Raw genomic sequence first — 16,781 nt, 5'->3', positions numbered from 1 at the left:
ACATCTCAGTTTAATCTCACGTACTCAGTTTAAAACCCAAAATGCAAGTGCTTCCCAGAAGTATCCCCTTAAGAGTGCCAGTGATTTTAACTTACCAGAATTTGGAATGAGTTTCACGGGGGGATGGTTTTTTGTATCTCTTTCCCCATCTTTGTTCTTGCCATTAAACAGGGTAGTCCCACCACATCTGCTGTACAGACATGGGTAACTTTTCCTCTATAGCGCCTAAATACAGCTTTTAAACACCTCTGGCAGGCCAGTACCAATAGGCAACTGAGCAGTATCTGAACCTTACATGAGTGTGTTCCATCTCTGGGTTCTGGGTGGAGGGTCCTCTAGTGCTGGTCCCTGACATACAACCAAAGGCGCACTTGAGACAAACTAAGCTGCGTTTTGGAAGCCCAAATCTGAGCTAAACTGAAGTTTAAGATGTATGCCTCCCTGGTAATTTCTATGCATATTAGAAAAGGCAAATTACTCTCTGCATTTTGCTAACTGAAATACAGCTTATCGGACTTCTACCTCAAGTGCGTGAAAGACAGGGTGTTTCCTACAGAGATGACAGAACGACAAACTTGAGCTTGGACCTCTACGAAAACCATTTCTGCTGGTTTCTGTAAATTTTCAAATTGCAGATTTTTTTATCATTTCTGCATCCTTATACTTCACCAAAGGCTGTTTTGCAATATTTGCAGCTCACCCCATGACCAGTTTTATCTGAGTGCTGGGACTGACGGACCCTTTTCTGCTCACGTTGGGATCAGTGCATAATGTGATGCACCAGCTCCTGAGCCTGGTTACTCCTCCCTGCTGCACAGAAGTGAGCAGCTCTGCTCTGATCCCATGCTGCTGTGAATTCCTGCTCCTCCCTGTGGCTGTGCTCTGTAACTCCATTATCCTCCTGCACGGGGCCTTTCTTCGTACCTAAACATCCAGAGCTCCTAATTATTGTCCTTTTTAGGCAGTTGCTGTCCTATTAAGTTACAACAAAATGCATTTTGTTGATACCAGAACTGGTTTCACAGCTACAAGTGACACCAAGGGGTGTTTCTGCAAAGGCGCTGTTTAACGTTGACCACCACCAAAACAAGCAGCACCATACCTAAAAGGTATCTCCTCACCCATGAGATTTTGGAACTCATCAGGTCATTTTATGTACAGTGGGGTTACATAAAACATGTAATAGTGGTATTATAAAGTGATAGTATCCCAAAGGCTGACTTTTGATGCCCAAGTGGCATCATGTACTATGGGACAGTGTTCCTCAGACCGCTGGGTCTCTCTGTTCTCCAGCAGTTGAGTTGTCATGCACTGAAGTTTGTTTTCTGTAAAAACACAGAAGGTTTTCCAAAGTGCAGCTGAACTGCTAAAAAAAAGGAGAAAATCACTAGGAACAGAGCACCTAAATCCCACTGAAATTAAATTCAATCCCCCTCATCTCCTACAAAGACTTTTGGTCTTAGGCTGGCAAACAACCCTACTCTTCAAGTCAACAGGCAATTGGACGTGTGTGGAGAACAGGTCGCTGAAGCGTATGCTCTACAAATACCCCAACTACTTTGCTATCTGCAGTCAAGATAAATGCTGCTGCCTGACTAGGGTTACAGACAATAAGAAACATTAGTTTTGTAACGTGTCTTGTTTATTAAACTCAGTTTTCACTGATGTCCTGAGTTGACAAAAATGTTTCCCAGCAAGACTGACAAACAGAAGCAATTCATAAATATATTTATATATATTCCAAACACTGTAGGTATAAACAAATAAAAGCTCTGGTTTGCTATTTTGGGAGGTCCTGTGTAACCAGTATTTTCAACTGGCCAATTAGCAGCACATGTGTTAATCAGTGAAGAACTTCCACCTGTTTTTAAAGGATCAAATCCAGTGTTTTAAAATTATTGCTCATTATTAGACGAAACCCAAGATATAAAGGATGTTCATTAAAAATCCTCATTAACAGCAGGGACAGTATATACTGACAGGACATGCAGCTTTATAGTGGGGTTTGTTTATGTAATTAAGACCAAAACTTTCAGAAGTGAATTAAGATGTTGGGCAACCAATCTGAGGATAACACAGGAGCCAAATTCTCAGCAGCTCTGGCCTTGGCACCTTCCTAAATTCTACCTTCTTTTAAGCTGTCAAGCTGAGCAGCCCCAACACAAACACCTCCAAACCACTAATGGCTCGGGATAGAGCACCCAACTGTGGCACTGCACCAAGGCATTGCCAGGGCATTAACTCTTCTCCTGGAGAGTGTTGCTCCTCTTTGCTGAATCCCCTGAGATTGCGTTGTGGGGCTGCCGTGGGCTGGGGTTGAGGAAGAGGAGCAACGCACAGAGAAACGTCATGGAGTTGTAGACTGCAGTATTTTTCCTCCCTCTCTCATCCTCCTGGCTATCAGGGTTGAAGGAGGGGACGGTGGCAGGTACCAGTGGATGGTGGAAACGTGGATCTCCTCGCAGTGCTTGTAACTAGAGGCGTCTCAACTTCTGCAGCTACTGGTAGCAACGCCTTGCGTGGCAGGTTCTTCCCGTGCCTATCGCATACGCTACTCGGCTAGTGCTCTCCTGCCAGGGCTACACTACAGCAGTTCTTGCTCCCTTCTGCTCGGGAGGACCTTAGGGCCAGCATCCGCCTTCCTGTGCCCTCCTGGTGGGGCGCAGCTCACTGACCTCCTTGCTCTGCTCCGGCCGGCCCACTTGCTTCTCTGCAGGAAAACAAGGAGCAGCACTACTTGTGCTAACCCCTCGGCAGAGGAGCCTGGTCCCGGAGGGGAAGAAACTCGCTATCCATCTTGTGCCAGCAAGGCAGGTTCCTCAGGGCATCACAACAGAGGTGCACTGCAGGGCCTTCTGGCCATCGTCCACTCTTTCCCCACTGGGTCTCTTCGGATACACCATGCTGGCCATCTTGAAGAACTCATCGGCAGCATCCAGGGCTATGAGCCGATCCTGACAAAGCAATAGGGGTTTACAGTCACTATGTGCACCTACCTGCTTCTCTTCGTTTGAGCTCACCTGCAGAGACAGGGCAGTGGGAAAGAAGGCATGCTAGGAGCTACTCACCACCACGAAGAGGTAGCGCTCAGAAAGCTCCCAGCTGGTTGGGAAGATGTTTGTCTCTTCAGAGAGCTTTAACAAGATGTCTCGGGCTTTGCTCATGTTCTGAGAGTCACTGATGATGCTGAGTTTGGTCACTGACAAGAGAGAGTCCGCTTCCTTCTGGAAACCTGGGAAAGGGATGTGTTACAGAAATGAGTCAAGTGAGCAGGGTCACCCCTGAGCCCTCCAGGCTCTTGCAAGGTTCCTTCCTGCCCCTCCACCTTGGGCTGCTGCATTCCCTACTTGCTAAAACAAACTAGCGTTTCCCCCAGGCAAGCTGTGTCTGCACTCGAGGCAGGTATAAGCATTCAGAGCAAGTTTGTTGCTAGTTTTCCACAGCCGGGGTGTTGATTCAGCTCTCGCATGTTCCCGATGCTCCCAGAGCTTTCAGGGCTGGTGGGGCTTCCTGAGCACCCCAGCAACTATGCCTGCATGTTGCTGGAAACTAACAGTGATAAGAAACCTTTGGCAGTAAAGAATGCCTGGGTAATTTTTCCTGTAGCAGTCAGCATCCCTTATAAGAAGAGTATCCAAGAAAGGAAAGAAGGAGAATGAATGCAGGGATCTTTCAATGTAATGACTACCATTAACTCTTTGTTCAGCTCCAGGGAGCTGGTGGTGGTGTGTCTCACCTGAAAACACCTATGAGGAAAGAGTGGTGGTCTTAGGATTAAAACACAGCTCCAGATAACAAAAAATAGCAGGTTTCACATCTGGTTGCACTTAGCTACGCTCGGGCCAAGTGATCCCTGGCCTTGAGCTTCCCCACCCTTTGAAAAACAGTTCCGGAGCCATGGCAGATGTGAGGGAGACGCGGGAGAGCCACGTCAACCTGCGGTAACAGATATAAGGGTGTTAAGTGATCCCTCCTGTGTTCGGTCTGTACCGGCTGCACGAGCACCGGGGCGAAGATGAATGCTGATACCTAGTCATGAATTCATCGTGTTCCTCCCACCCAGAACTGCAGGTAGGGCAGGAGCAGCCAAGATACCCATCTCTTTGGCTCCCAGTGATAATGCCCTTGAACAGCCCAACAAGTGTGCTCAATTCCCACATCCTTCCCTCAATAGCTGCCAACCACCTTCAGAGCATGATGCAAGTCCCCAAGCTGATGTGCCAGTATGGGACATCTCCTTAGCCTGAGTGCCACATGCTATGTATATGAGAAACCAGGCCACACGCTGAATTCTCCAGAGGAGCAGGAGCTGAGCACACAGGACTGGTGGGTGCAGTTCACTGTTTGCAGGCTAGGAAATAGTCCAAAAGTAGGAGGGCCACTGTTGAGTCATTTCATTTGGTGAAAGAATATTTCAAATAGGAGTAAACAAAGTGGGTGGTTTAGCTCTGATCAGCTGGCATGGGCTAAGGAAGAAAATAAGACATATCTGTGTTCAAATCTGAAAGGAATATTCATTTCTCCCTGTTCATCTTGTTTAGAAAAACCCAGGTGAACTTGCAGGTGTCCCTGCTAAGTTTCCACAAGGAAGCTTGAAACAGATGACTCTGCATACTATTACAGGCTTGGAAGGCTCCCCCATGGTTTGTGGGCTTTCTGATGTGCCACAGACACGGTGGCCCCATCTCCTCCCAGCCATGCCTGAGCTCTGGAGAGTCTCCATAGGCTCCCCGCTGCCATGTGAGCTACTTGATGGCATTGCTCAGCAATCTTGTTCTGTTTGCCTATGTTTCTCCTCTACCAGCCTGGTTCTGTGGAGCTATTCCCATTCTCAATCATCCCTGGTACCACAGAAATGACGTCATTTTGTCCCCTAGCTTACCCAAATCCTCCAAAATGTGTTTCCACCTGCTTCTCACTTCTTTTCGGGTCTGCCGTAAGGTATAAATATCATAGTTGAGCTTTTGCCATTCCTGAAAGCAAAGGGATGAGACAGTCATTTGCATGTGGGGAGGTCTCTGCTGCTTTTCTAGGAATTCCAGCTTTTAGAAACAGATCCAGAGTAGAACAGATCCAGAGTAGAACTCTGTTGGCACAGAGGGATTGGTATGAAGGTTTATGAAGGTCTTTGGGCCAAAGCGCTTTACCCCAAACCTTGACACTCCAGCTAGTATCAAAACCTGAGCTTGTGAAAATACCTTATTCAGCCTTTACAGCTTGAGAAACCACAACCACACACTAGTATATTGCAACACACTATTTCCATATCCTTGCAGTTCAGTTGGCACGGCACATTTTCTTACGGCTGATGATAGCCCATGGGAAACTAAAAGTTACTGCTCTCAGCACGGTCATGCATACAGTGGCTTCTCCAAACTGCTCAGCCCTCTGTTTGGCATTTAACTGGGGCAGGCAGGTTTTGAAAAGTATGAGAAAACAAGAAAAAATAGACTTTTTTTTTAAAGGCTGGTGTATCCTTTTTTAAATACCAGAGAAGAGGGATGCATGTGGATGGTTGAGGGCTGAGCTGGAGTCATTTGACATAATCACTATTAGTGGCTGCCAGTTGCTGCAGCTAATGCCTCATCTAGCTCTACAGCTTAAATCCTTGCACTTGACCTCAAGCTTTATATTCCCTGGCAGTGTTCAAGGCCAGGTTGGACACAGGGGCTTGGAGCAACCTGGTCTAGCAGAAGGTGTCCCTGCCCATGGCAGGGGGCTGGAATTAGGTGATCTTTAAGGTCCCTTCCAACCCAAACCGTTCTATTATTCTATGATATATCTGCATAATGGGTCACTGTCTTAAAAGGGAAGGCTTTAAGGTTATTTATTGAAGTTATACCAGCACAATTAAACACATCTGAAGGTCCTTTCCAACCCAAACTATTCTACGATTCTATGATTCCATTCTGTAAGTATGCATTCCTGTGGAAATCCTGCAGGAAAACCAGGAGTACTTTGCTAGCTCAGTTTAACCAATGCCCACGCTGCAAAGGACGCATTTACAGAAGCATCCCCACAGCAGGTCATAACATCACTCAGCTAATTCCCCTGCACTAATAACCTTAATTAATCTCATTTCTCAGCAACAGATTACAGAGATGGACTCTTGTAGATTAAACAGGCGTTAATCCATGCTGTCTGCCTGGGATTTTCCTATGTGTCATGCTGGGTTCAAAGGGGTTAAACAACTCCCAGGAAGGTTGGATGTATGCTAGAAATCCCACTGGTTTTCTGATACCTGCTGCCTTAAGGAATTGATTTGATAAGGAGTTGGAGATTACACTTTGGAAGAAGCAGATGGTGGGGTTAAGTCACTGGTGAATTCAGGTCAGGAGAGCAGGGGAAACACAGCTCTGCACACTCTGCACCACTCATCTTCCCATAAAGCAGAGAGAAAGCAGGCAGGGACATCCCAGCGTTGCATTCAAAATCAATCCTTGAGTAAAAAATACCCTTTTTCCCCAAATCCGAATTAACCACAGGAAGCCAAAGTAAGTTGCATTTCCTGGCCCTGAGTTTTTTTGCATCTAGTTTTGCAAGTGAAAGCAGGCAGGGACCAGACCCTCCTCTCTTGTGACACCAGCTCATAGCTAGGAACCCAGCTCCTCTCAATGAAAAGGAGAAGGGGGGTTGTATCATATTCAAGCTTTGTGGGAAGTTTATTGTAGACTTGAAAGGTTTAAAAAGAGATTAAAAGGGCTGCACGATGGTCCCTGCTGGCAGGGATCGCTCAGAAACATCTCAGCTTGCTCATGACCCCACAGTATAAGCAGAAAGGAGAGCAAACCAGCCTGGGCATGCTGGTGGGGATATAAACTGCGTGTCTGTGCCCTCCTGCAGAGATAAACAAGTGCTTTAACAGAAACAATCAATCCAGACGGCCACTGTGGTTCCAAGTGTGCTTCATGCAGCTGAATTAGCAAGCCGGGGGGTGGGAAAGATGCTTCTCTCCCTGAAACGTGGTTTTCTGGCACTTGGCAGCAGCTTTCAGGGCTAAGCTCCACAGCAAGCAGTGCTTAGCATGCAGGGAAGCTGCTCCTGATTTTCTCTGGATTAACAGCAGTATGTTTTCCCTTGTCTATTTTTGTTTTAAGGGAATCTAGGTTATGGTTTTCTTGTATGTCACAGTTACTGAGCTGTGTTATGGAAGTGAACTAGGTGCATATTTAGTCCCAGTGGACCTCTAGCAGTGTCTTGCTGACGAAGAATTGCAGGGGGTGTGCAAAGGAGCAGCTTTGGTACAGAAAGTGATGCTTAACGGTGGTGCCTGGAGCAGACCTCTTGTTTTGGTGGGGATTTCTTATGCCTGAGCATTGAGCTGGATCTATTTATATTTCTGTAGAGAAAGCTGGGAGGTGGATGCTGCACATAGTGCCAGTCATTGAAAAGCAACTAAAGACAGCAGAGATCATGAGGATGAGGCTGGGCAGCTATGGGCTGAGCTCTCAGAAGGACTCACATCAGTTCTCCATCAGCCTCAGCAACCCTGAGTTTTCCCACCCAATTCCTTGTGGCAGAGGCATCCTAAACACGGCGGGCAGGAGGCTGTCCGCTGTGTTACTTTAATGAGGAAATAAAGAGCATCTTTCCATCCCCAAAAGCATTCTACCAAGCATCTCCCCTTAACTACACAGCAGAGGAAGAGCAAAGCTTGTCCTGCCCATGTGTCGGAATGGGCAACATCAGAGACTGGCTCCATCTGTGCACCGCATCCTGTGCACCAACACCCTTGGTGTTTCTATGGGTCTGGGACATCCCAGCATTGCATTCAAAACCAATCCTTGAAGAAATAAATACCCTTTTGCCCCAAATCTGAATTAACCACAGGAAACCAAAGCAGGTTGCAGTTCCTGGCCTTGGTTGAGAAAACCCTTTGTGCACAGGTCAAGAATATCCCAGGAGCAGCAGGGGAACTCCACCAGCTCTCTTCTCTGAGCGCTCAGCCCTTCAAATATGTACCTGGAAAACTTACTGCAGTGTGATATACTAAATCTGCAAATGCCAAATGGAAGCGAGGAAACGCTGGGCATGAAATATAAGTCAGGCTGGTGCACAAACCAGAGCTCTGGAAAAAAATGTGCTGAGGAAACAGGCAAGCACCGTCCAACTTTTCATCCCTGATCATATGGAAGTTTTCTAGTTAATATGGAGCTTTCTTCATGTTGCCAAAGCAATCCTCTGTCAAAGCCATTTCCTTTATTCCCTTGAAAGTAATTGGTGTCACCATTCTGTTCAAGAGTTACTTTGAAAATGAGGTCAAAACAGAATTGTCAGGGAAGAACTGTGAAATACCAGTGCAAGCAGGTACCACGCCACATCCATGGATGCTCCTGCTGTGGGTCTACTGGAAGTAGTTGAGCAAACACAAACTCTAGATCCACGCTCATACATTGAACCATCAACTGACTTTGCAGCTTAGAAAAAGCTTAAGCTGGGCTTTTAAGAGAGGCACGCAGGTTAAGAGGGTCAGTTCTGGGCTCCCCAGCTGGCATCCCCAACCCTGGACAAATCCCACCAGTACTCTATGCCCCAGCAACAGCACATTGCAATACTGACCTTCTCTGCAACCTCTTTAAAAACGAGTAATCCAGTAGGAGAGCAGGAGGAAGCAGAAAAAGGGGCCTTGTCAGCTCATTAATGGGCTTGCCAGGAGGATCATGCATAGCTCTGCTATCCAGGTCCCTCACAGAGATGCAGGCAGAGGAATTGCCTTTGCTAGTGGGGTTTATGACACCACCTTCCCCAAAGGAATAAGCCAAAAGAAGAAAGAAACACTGCATTTACAACAAGCCATAAGAACAGTGTTTTTTCCTTGGTCATAAGGCAAAACCGCACCTCTAGTTTCTGTTCACAGCCCCGTGGTGCAGCTGCCCAAAACCTGGCTCCTTTTCTGAAGCCACTGTTGGTGCAACAGCTTAGGCTCTCTGCCCACAGCTGGGTGACACCATGCACCCCATCAGAGGACACTGAGGCACCAGGACCACCACAAACTGGACCTCTGGGGTGTCCACATCACATGCATAAGCCCAGCAATGAGCCCAGTGCAACTCTTACTGTTAACACTGGAGGCTTGCCAGAGCCACGGTAGAGCCCGTTCCCCATAAAATGCTTTTCTCCACACTAGCACGGTACATGCTAGAATGGTGACTTAACCTGTATATATGCAGTATCTTAAGGAACATCCTGTTTTCCTAGAGAGTCCTCAATTCACCTCCAGGTATGGGGTTTTGCTTTGCACCATACAAAGTTCAACAATGCTGCAGAACAGGAGCATATTTTCCATATCTGAAATGTTGACCCCAGCCTTCAAAAGCTTTGACACAGCTTTGATCTCCAAAGGCTGCATCAGCTTTACCAGCCCCCCTCAGCCAGCCCTTCAGCTATGGCTTTTCTGGTTTTCTCTGCACATACCCTTCCTTGCTGACACTTTGCTTCCCAAAGTGCATCCAAGGAAGCGACTCTCATCAGCCTCAGGCAGAGAGCAATGTGAAGCTGCAAGTTGCTCAGTCCTTCTGATTTTAGGAGGCTCCAGTGAATCTTGCCTCATCTATCTACTGCACAGAGGGTTTGGCAACCGCTGGGTGCTCCAGCAAGCTCCATGGTCAGTAGCCCCATGAACCAACACTTCCAGCACCCAGCACCAAGCAGGAAGAGCAATTGTGTGTGTGAAACAGGGTGCACTCGGGACATCACGGTGCTTGCTTTGCAAAGCTACCTGCCCTGGTCCCGTGAGGAGCAAGATGGAGCAGCCCTGCCATCCTTACGCAAGCTAAGGGCACCCTGAGTTTGGGCTGCCAAATTTCCCATAGTGGGGCCATCAGGAAGGGGCAGGGAGAAGAAACAGCTCTGCATGGATCAGGTGAGGGTCCAGCCCCATGGTGGGAGCAAGGAACTGACCCCAAGGGAGGACACCAACACTGTAAGTTGCTGGCAGCCCCACCACAAATGATCACAGGGTGCATTCAGAGTCGAAGCGCCTGGCCCTTTGCATGCATAGTTTGGTTTATTCATTTACAGCAACCCACAACACAGCGGTGCCCAGGCCAGGAGAGATCCAAGCTGGGATCCTTCCAAAGTCCCGTGCTAGGAAATTGCTAAGATAAAGGTGGGGAATGGCAAAGCATAGACTAAGTGCAGAGTACACCGGAAGTTCTTTAAGTGAAGGAGCAGAAATAGAGGCAGTAGTTCTCCTTTCAGTGCCATTTTAACCGAGAGAAAAAGAGGACCTATGGTTTCATAACGCTTGTGCGCTCCACACACAAAACCTGTTCCTCCATCCCCTGTCCTGCAGCACCCACACGCTCTCCCCAGAGACTCTGGGAGCAGAGCAGCTCCCAAAGCAGATTATGGCTTTTACAGCCCAGTGCTGTTTTGCAATTAGACTTTTTTCCTCTCTATCCGGGCTGAAGTCTCATTAGGAGGGGAGGGCAATGCAATCTGGCCTACTTTTAAAATGCCTTCTTGTAGTAAGGAGAGATTTTGGCACCTGAGGCCAAACACAGGAATGTTGGCTTTGCTGGCCAAGTCTCTCCCTGTCCTGCCACACAGAAGGAGCTGCAGCTGGAAACTGCAACAGCTTACTGGGCTAATATATCGTGCCTCAGTTTCCCTAGCTGTAAAAGAGACAGGCAATCACCAGCTAAAAAGGGCACTGTGCCATCATTCAAATAAAGCGTATCAAGTGTTGGCTTTCTTCAAAGTCAGTCTGATGTTGTACTCCTCAGGCTTTTTTATTAATTGCACTGCATACAAACCCCAGGGTATGTGATCTTACATCTGTTGTGGAGAAGAAGCTCCATGCTCTTTGTACTTTCCTTTTTCACTGGCAGGAATGGTGACTACTCAGACCCACTAAGAACCTTACTGATCCACTGAATGCAGGAAGAAATCCTTGGGTTTAGGACAGGCAAGCACACTGGGGTTAGGACAGGCAGGCACACTGGGGTTAGGATAGGGAGGAGCAGGAGTGCACTCCTGCTCACCCACAGCTGATGCTCTCCTCTGCAGGTTGACACACAGCTATCCTTTGCCCAGGGAGCCATCCTTTTAGCAGCCCATCCATTTATGACACTGTTTTATAAATAATAATAATAGCTTGTAGGACGCCTGCCCCATCGTGAGCCCTAAACCAAGATAAAAGGCACTTGCATGGGCTGGAATCAGGAGCTTCAGCACTGCCCTAAGTACACCCAGCTCTGCAACAACCCAGGATTGGCACAGCCCCCTAAAACAGAGATGTTCTTGTTTCCTTCAGCCAACTTGGGCTGGATGACACTCCCTGTCTTCTCTGAGACAAGTAATCACAAGACAGAGAAAAGAGCAGTGGGGAGGGAAGAGGATATCTTCAGTTATAACCGTAAAGGTTACGTGCAGCCATGAAAACATTACAAAACTATCTATCGTAATATTGATATTAATTCAAACCCCACCAAAACCTCCCTGAAATAAACACACTAAATGGAGATTCTGGCCAACACAAGGATTGCATTATCCCATTTTATAAATACTGTAATTTTGATCTCAGCTGTACCTCTGGAGCTTAAGGCTTCTTGTGAAAGCTGAGCTAGCTTTTGGTTTTAAGGGGACTATCACAGGCGGAAGAGTTACAGTCTTGAAGTCTCTTGGATGAAGTGGAATCATGTTGAAATTAAATGGGAAGCCTTCAGGCTTTGCTGCAAACATTTTGAGGTCTTAGAAGCAATCAGAGAGGGGAAAATGCGTCACTATACGCTACAGCCTGCTCCTAATCAGGCCACTGAAATCTGCTTTGCACCAAAGTGCTTTAGTGAAGGAAATCAGGGCTGCAAAACATCCTTTATGTAAAAGTGATGATTTTTCCCTTCTGCACTAAGAGCTGTGCCAGTTCTCTGCTTCTCAATAATTGCTGTACAACCCATCAGAGAAGTATTTAACTTGACATGTCAGTGGAGCGGTAGCTTGGCTCCAGGCGCTGCCATTGCCGGGTGAACGCCACAGCAGGCAGGGCTAACACCAGTCTGACCAGGGAAAGGCCAAACCAGGGGAATACTGGACACAAACAAGCAGTCTGTGAAGCTAGGAAATTATGCTGGGGATCCCAGTGCTACCAGTACACGTTTGGTGGTGGTGGTGGTGGTGTAGAGGTGCCTGCAGGGCATCGCGCATCCCGACTCAGGGAGCTTCCCAGGGATGACATCCACAGATGCATCCACACCAGACAGGGTAAAATCTGGAGGGTGATGGAGCAGATGGGAGGACCTGATGTCTATGTGAGCCACAGTGGGGAACTCTGGGGTCTTTATAGCAGCTTAATGGGTGCTTAAAGGTACTGCCAAAGCACGCAGTGAAAGCACCGAGTCTCGGTCCGTGGTGAAACTTAGTGTGAGGAATGGCACCACCTCACCTCTGAGTCCTTGTCCAGCTGGTTCCTGACCACAATCATGTTGTACAGCACCCGGTCATCATCTGCCTCCGTGTGGGTCACGTCATGTGGGGTGCTCCATAGGTTCTGCTCCTCATCCCGTGCCAGTGTGGCTCCAAAGGAGGCGTAGGGGTTGTTGTTACTGCAGAGAAGGGGAGAGACGAGGCAGCATTAGGTACTTCAGCATCATGCTGCCTCCTTTTGCCACCCCAAGTACCATCAGGTACTTGCCTGTGTGCAAGTACCTGATGGGAGAGAGCAAAGGAAACAGAGCCAGACCCTTCTCAGTGCTGCCCCATGATAGGACACACATTGAAATACAGGAAATTCTGTTTACTCATAAGAATGGTGGGTGAACACCGAGGTTGCCCAGAGAGGTTGTGGAGTCCTTGGAGGCACTTAAACCCGACACGGTCCTGGGCAACTTGCTCTAGCTGACCCTGCTCGAGCAGGGATTGGAGTGGGTGCTCTCCAGAGGTCCCACATCCACCACCGTGTTTCTGTGTGACCCTGGAGCTCTGTTTTCCCCCCAGCAGCCCAAACTTACCAAATCAAGCAGGCAATCCCTGCAGGTGCTCCCCACCCCAGCAGCTCCTACCTGAGAGGTACAGCGATGTGCTGAGCTGTGCAGGGACCTGTGCCAATGCACAGAAAGGACATGTAACCCCATCCTTTTCTGGGGGTGGAAGTGCCCACAGCCTGCTTGTGAACTCTGGCCTTCATTTGGTTAGTGGTCAGCAAAGCAGAACATCATCTTCTGGGAAGGCTTTCCCCACCGAGGGAAGTCTTCTCTGCACTGGTGGCAGTTCTGTTGATTTTATGGCTTTATGTTGCTACTGGGATATGCATTTTTCTTTACAGGATTATTTAATTTGGGGGTTGGAACTGGATGAGCTGTAAGGTCCCTTCCAACTCAAACCATTCTGTGATTCTATGAATTCTGCTGGGACATCTTTTAGCAGAGGAGTTCCATAATGTTTCTAATCAAGATGTCCAAACACTTGAGCAGAACAAAACAAATGGAGAAGTATTTTTGGCCTTACCCAATAGTCTCACCAGCCATCCTGTGGCAATCCCTGCTCACTTCTGTTTATTCCCACTGTTTATTCTAATTTGCTACCCAAATCCCATTCATTTCACAAGGAACCCATCCAGCGAAACATCAGATAACACTGCGGGTGCTTTAGCTGTGATGCCAAGCCATAAAAAAGATGCTAAGATGAGCTCCAGCACATAGATAAAATAGAAAAAATCCTTCACATCTGCATTCCTGCAGGAAGCTTAATTAGACTTTCAACAAACCAAAAACCTGAGCAACAGGTAATAAGGGAAAAGATAATCTCTTATAATCTCTCATTAAAGACAAGCAAACAAACGTAACTTGGACGGTGTGGATGGCATAACTCAGCCCTTCCTACGCTGGAGCCAGCATGGGTTTGCTCAAACCATTTTCCAAAGGCGGAGCTGACAGGATCGCAGCCTGGAAGGGATCTCTCAGGAGCCAGATGTGCTCTCAGCATGTGTCCAGTCCCATCCTGCCTTCAACAGGCTTCTTCCCACCCAGTGACGTACCGGTACCCGTAACATCTGATTACTTTAAACCCAGTATTTGGCAGTAACATTAACAAGCCTTAGCTTTTATGAGCCACTCCATCACAGCTTGCAAGGTACTTCCCAATATGTCTCTATTTCCAAAGCATCCAGCAGCCTGTAAGGGATGCAGGCAGTGCCCAGGAGTCAGCACATCCATACAAGCACGGAGAGCTCTGCCAAGAGGGAACACCCTGAGCGTGCTGGACTTCCAAGAAACATTTAAAATGAAGAAATGGGAGGAAAAAAAGGAGCATACAAACAGCATCCTGCTTGGCAGGTTACTGTGGGACCAGGGGGGACTCAGACCATTTCACGCTCTGGGCTTTATCCAGAAAATGGTGAGCGCTAATGCTTCATCAGCACATTTCTGCTCCAAGGGACTTTCAGTCCAGATTAAACTCATTTTGGAGCCCAAATTCTCATTTTATTTGCATCCCCAGGACACCACCTGAGCCAGATACCACCGTTGTGCATCAAGAGGCAGCCAGGCAGCCTAGATGCTTCCCTGCAGCAGCCCAGCTCACTGGCTTTGTCCAGGGTTTCCTTTCCCAGTCCTACACTATGGTCCATCCCCACCTCCATGCAGAGCACTGGCTGCTCTCACTGGCCTCCTCACGGGTTGTATACGCTCAGGTAAATATGCACCTCATTATACACAGATTATCTTCTCCTCACTGCTTTGTTCTTTGACACCTTGGACTTAAAAGGCAGCAACCAGCCCGCTTGGGGAAAATAAGGTGAAAAGTCATAAAGTCAACATTTTGGTAGCAACACCACCTCCCCAAAACCTGAAACTCAGCTATAAGATCTGAAATCTCAAGCAAGTCATTCATTTTAAACAATGCTGCAATAAAAACAACAATACAACCAATGTGCTTTGGCAAGATCCCTGCCTTGAAATAAAAGCCCAAAGCCTCCTGAAGAGGGACAAGCCAGTGATTAGGCTGTTAGATTAATTATCCCAGCATAGTGTGCAAGAGCAGGTGCCTTTGGAACAACCAGCATTTATACAGGCTTTCCTGCTTAGAGCCAGCATTAAGTGGATCCCCACCAGAAAGCATGTTACTAAAGAAAGGTGCCTGGGGAGGGACAGGCACCCTGGCCAGCAAGGCACAGGATGGAGCCTCCCAGCACGCCTGCTCCGCTCTCCTTAGGATAATTGCCAATTTCCTGCACTGGAAGCCCCATGCTCAGGATTATCTGGTTATTATTTAGGGAACTGCCTTAACAGCACAAAATCAGGACATTTCAAACCCTGTTGCCGGTCTGCTATTACCCAACACCTATGTAGGCCACAGCAGGAGCATCCCACCTTCCTTCTTGAAATGCCCCTGTCCCACTGATAACACAGGGAGGGCATGGCCCCTGCCCCATCCCAGGGCTGGGGATCCCACTGCGGGCTTTGGCAGCAGCCAGGACCCGGCTGGCAGCTGGAAAGGGAAGAGAGGTGCTGCAATCCCCGCGCACAGATGTTTTGCAACATGCAAACCCTCCTTTATGTGCTTGCACAGCTCACAGCTCTTCTCCCCCTCCCCTGCAACCTCTCAGCTCCGTGCACAAGACAGATGCGACGACAGCGGGAGGGAAAAGCTGTTCTTACAATCAGCACGCACTTTGCTTCCGCATAAAGCCGGCTCCAGCAGCGTGTTGTCATCTGCTTTCCAGCATCCCCTACCTGGGAGCAGAGCTCTGTCCAACAGCGGGATCTGACCCCCAGCATAGCAATAGGGACCCCCTTTTTGTTCAGTGCCTCAGCCTCCTTTATTGAAAGCCCACCATAGAAAGACAAAAGCTGAACGGTTCCTATGGCGAGGGGGACACAGGAAACACCAAAGAGATGCTGCTCTTGGTTCACTTGCTAAAACTTAGCATAGAATCACAGAATGATTTGGGTTGGAAGGGACCTTAAAGCTCATCCAGTTCCAATCCCCTGCCTGCAGGGACCTTCCACTAGACCATGTTGCTCCAAGCTCTGTCCAACAGCCTGGCATGCATTGTTCCACGAGATGTCAGAAAGAACCTGGCCCCTATGGGAAGCCAAGCCGGGTGGAAAGAACTGAAAGCAGTTTGGTACCAACGGGAGAAAATCCCTTCGGAGCCCTGACCAGCTCTAACAGGGGATGGCCAACTCCCCAGGGAAAGCAGCAGCTGTAAAATCACTGGAAACGGTCTTAGAGGGAAAGCGGGGCTCGGCTTGGCGCGCCGGGGCAGCCAACCTGCGGGAAAGGGCTGCGGGGCGTGAGGGAGCAGAGGGGCTCACGCGTGGCTGAGGACCAGGGGACCGGGACCGGCCCCGTCCCCGGTGGGAGAGGAAGGGGGGGGCTCAGCCCCATCCCTCCAAGGGCAGGGGACGGAGGGGTCTCACCTCAGCAAGGGCTCCTTCTCGGCCACCGCCACCTCCCCGCCGCAGCAGCCGCAGCAGCCGCACAGCGAGCGCAGCCAGGCCCGCAGCCCCATCGGCGCGGCCGGTCACCGCCGCGGGGCGGGCCGGGCCGGGACAGGCCCTCCCCCGGCCGGTCCCTCCTCCGGTCCCTCCCTCCTACGGTCCCTCGGTCCCGGTCCCTCCCCCGGCCGCAGCTCCGCTCCGCTCCGCCCCGCGCCCTGCCCCGCTCCCGTAGCGGGTCGGGGCGGGTTGATTCCCTCCCGCATTGTGCCCACTCTCTCCTGCTCCCTTCCGCACCCGCCTCGGTGCAGCACGCTCATGGCCTCTTGGTTGTGTGGTCAACACAAGAGGGACGTGGAGCTGTTGGAGCGAGGCCAGAGGAGGCGCCGGAGCTGCTGCGAG

General features: G+C 49.1%; 2 protein-coding genes across 2 annotated transcripts in view; one reads left to right on the top strand and one right to left on the bottom strand.

Moving 5' to 3' along the window:
* The window catches only part of LOC115608503 (putative methyltransferase DDB_G0268948), a 186,741-nt gene that overhangs the window by 162,277 nt on the left and 7,683 nt on the right, over positions 1-16,781 (top strand). The window lies entirely within an intron of this gene.
* MREG (melanoregulin) lies at positions 1,448-16,489 on the bottom strand. The gene is made up of 5 exons (XM_030487392.1): positions 16,362-16,489; positions 12,386-12,545; positions 4,883-4,973; positions 3,069-3,232; positions 1,448-2,954 (listed from the first exon to the last, which is right to left on the bottom strand). The coding sequence occupies exons 1-5, from the start codon at positions 16,451-16,453 to the stop codon at positions 2,820-2,822; spliced, it is 642 nt and encodes a 213-aa protein (XP_030343252.1). The 5' UTR covers positions 16,454-16,489; the 3' UTR covers positions 1,448-2,819.

The sequence above is a fragment of the Strigops habroptila genome, chromosome 5, assembly GCF_004027225.2.
Source record: "Strigops habroptila isolate Jane chromosome 5, bStrHab1.2.pri, whole genome shotgun sequence".
NCBI classification, from domain to species: Eukaryota; Metazoa; Chordata; class Aves; order Psittaciformes; family Psittacidae; genus Strigops; species Strigops habroptila.
This window is presented reverse-complemented; position numbering and strand designations above follow the sequence as displayed.

Coding starts and splice junctions, on each gene's coding strand:
- MREG (XM_030487392.1), bottom strand. CDS start 16,453: ATGGGGCTGCGGGCCTGGCTGCGCTCGCTGTGCGGCTGCTGCGGCTGC. Junction 4,974..12,385: donor AGCTGGACAAGGACTCAGAG/GTGAGGTGGTGC, acceptor CTTTGCTTTCAG/GAATGGCAAAAGCTCAACTA. Junction 2,955..3,068: donor AGCGCTACCTCTTCGTGGTG/GTGAGTAGCTCC, acceptor TTGCTTTGTCAG/GATCGGCTCATAGCCCTGGA.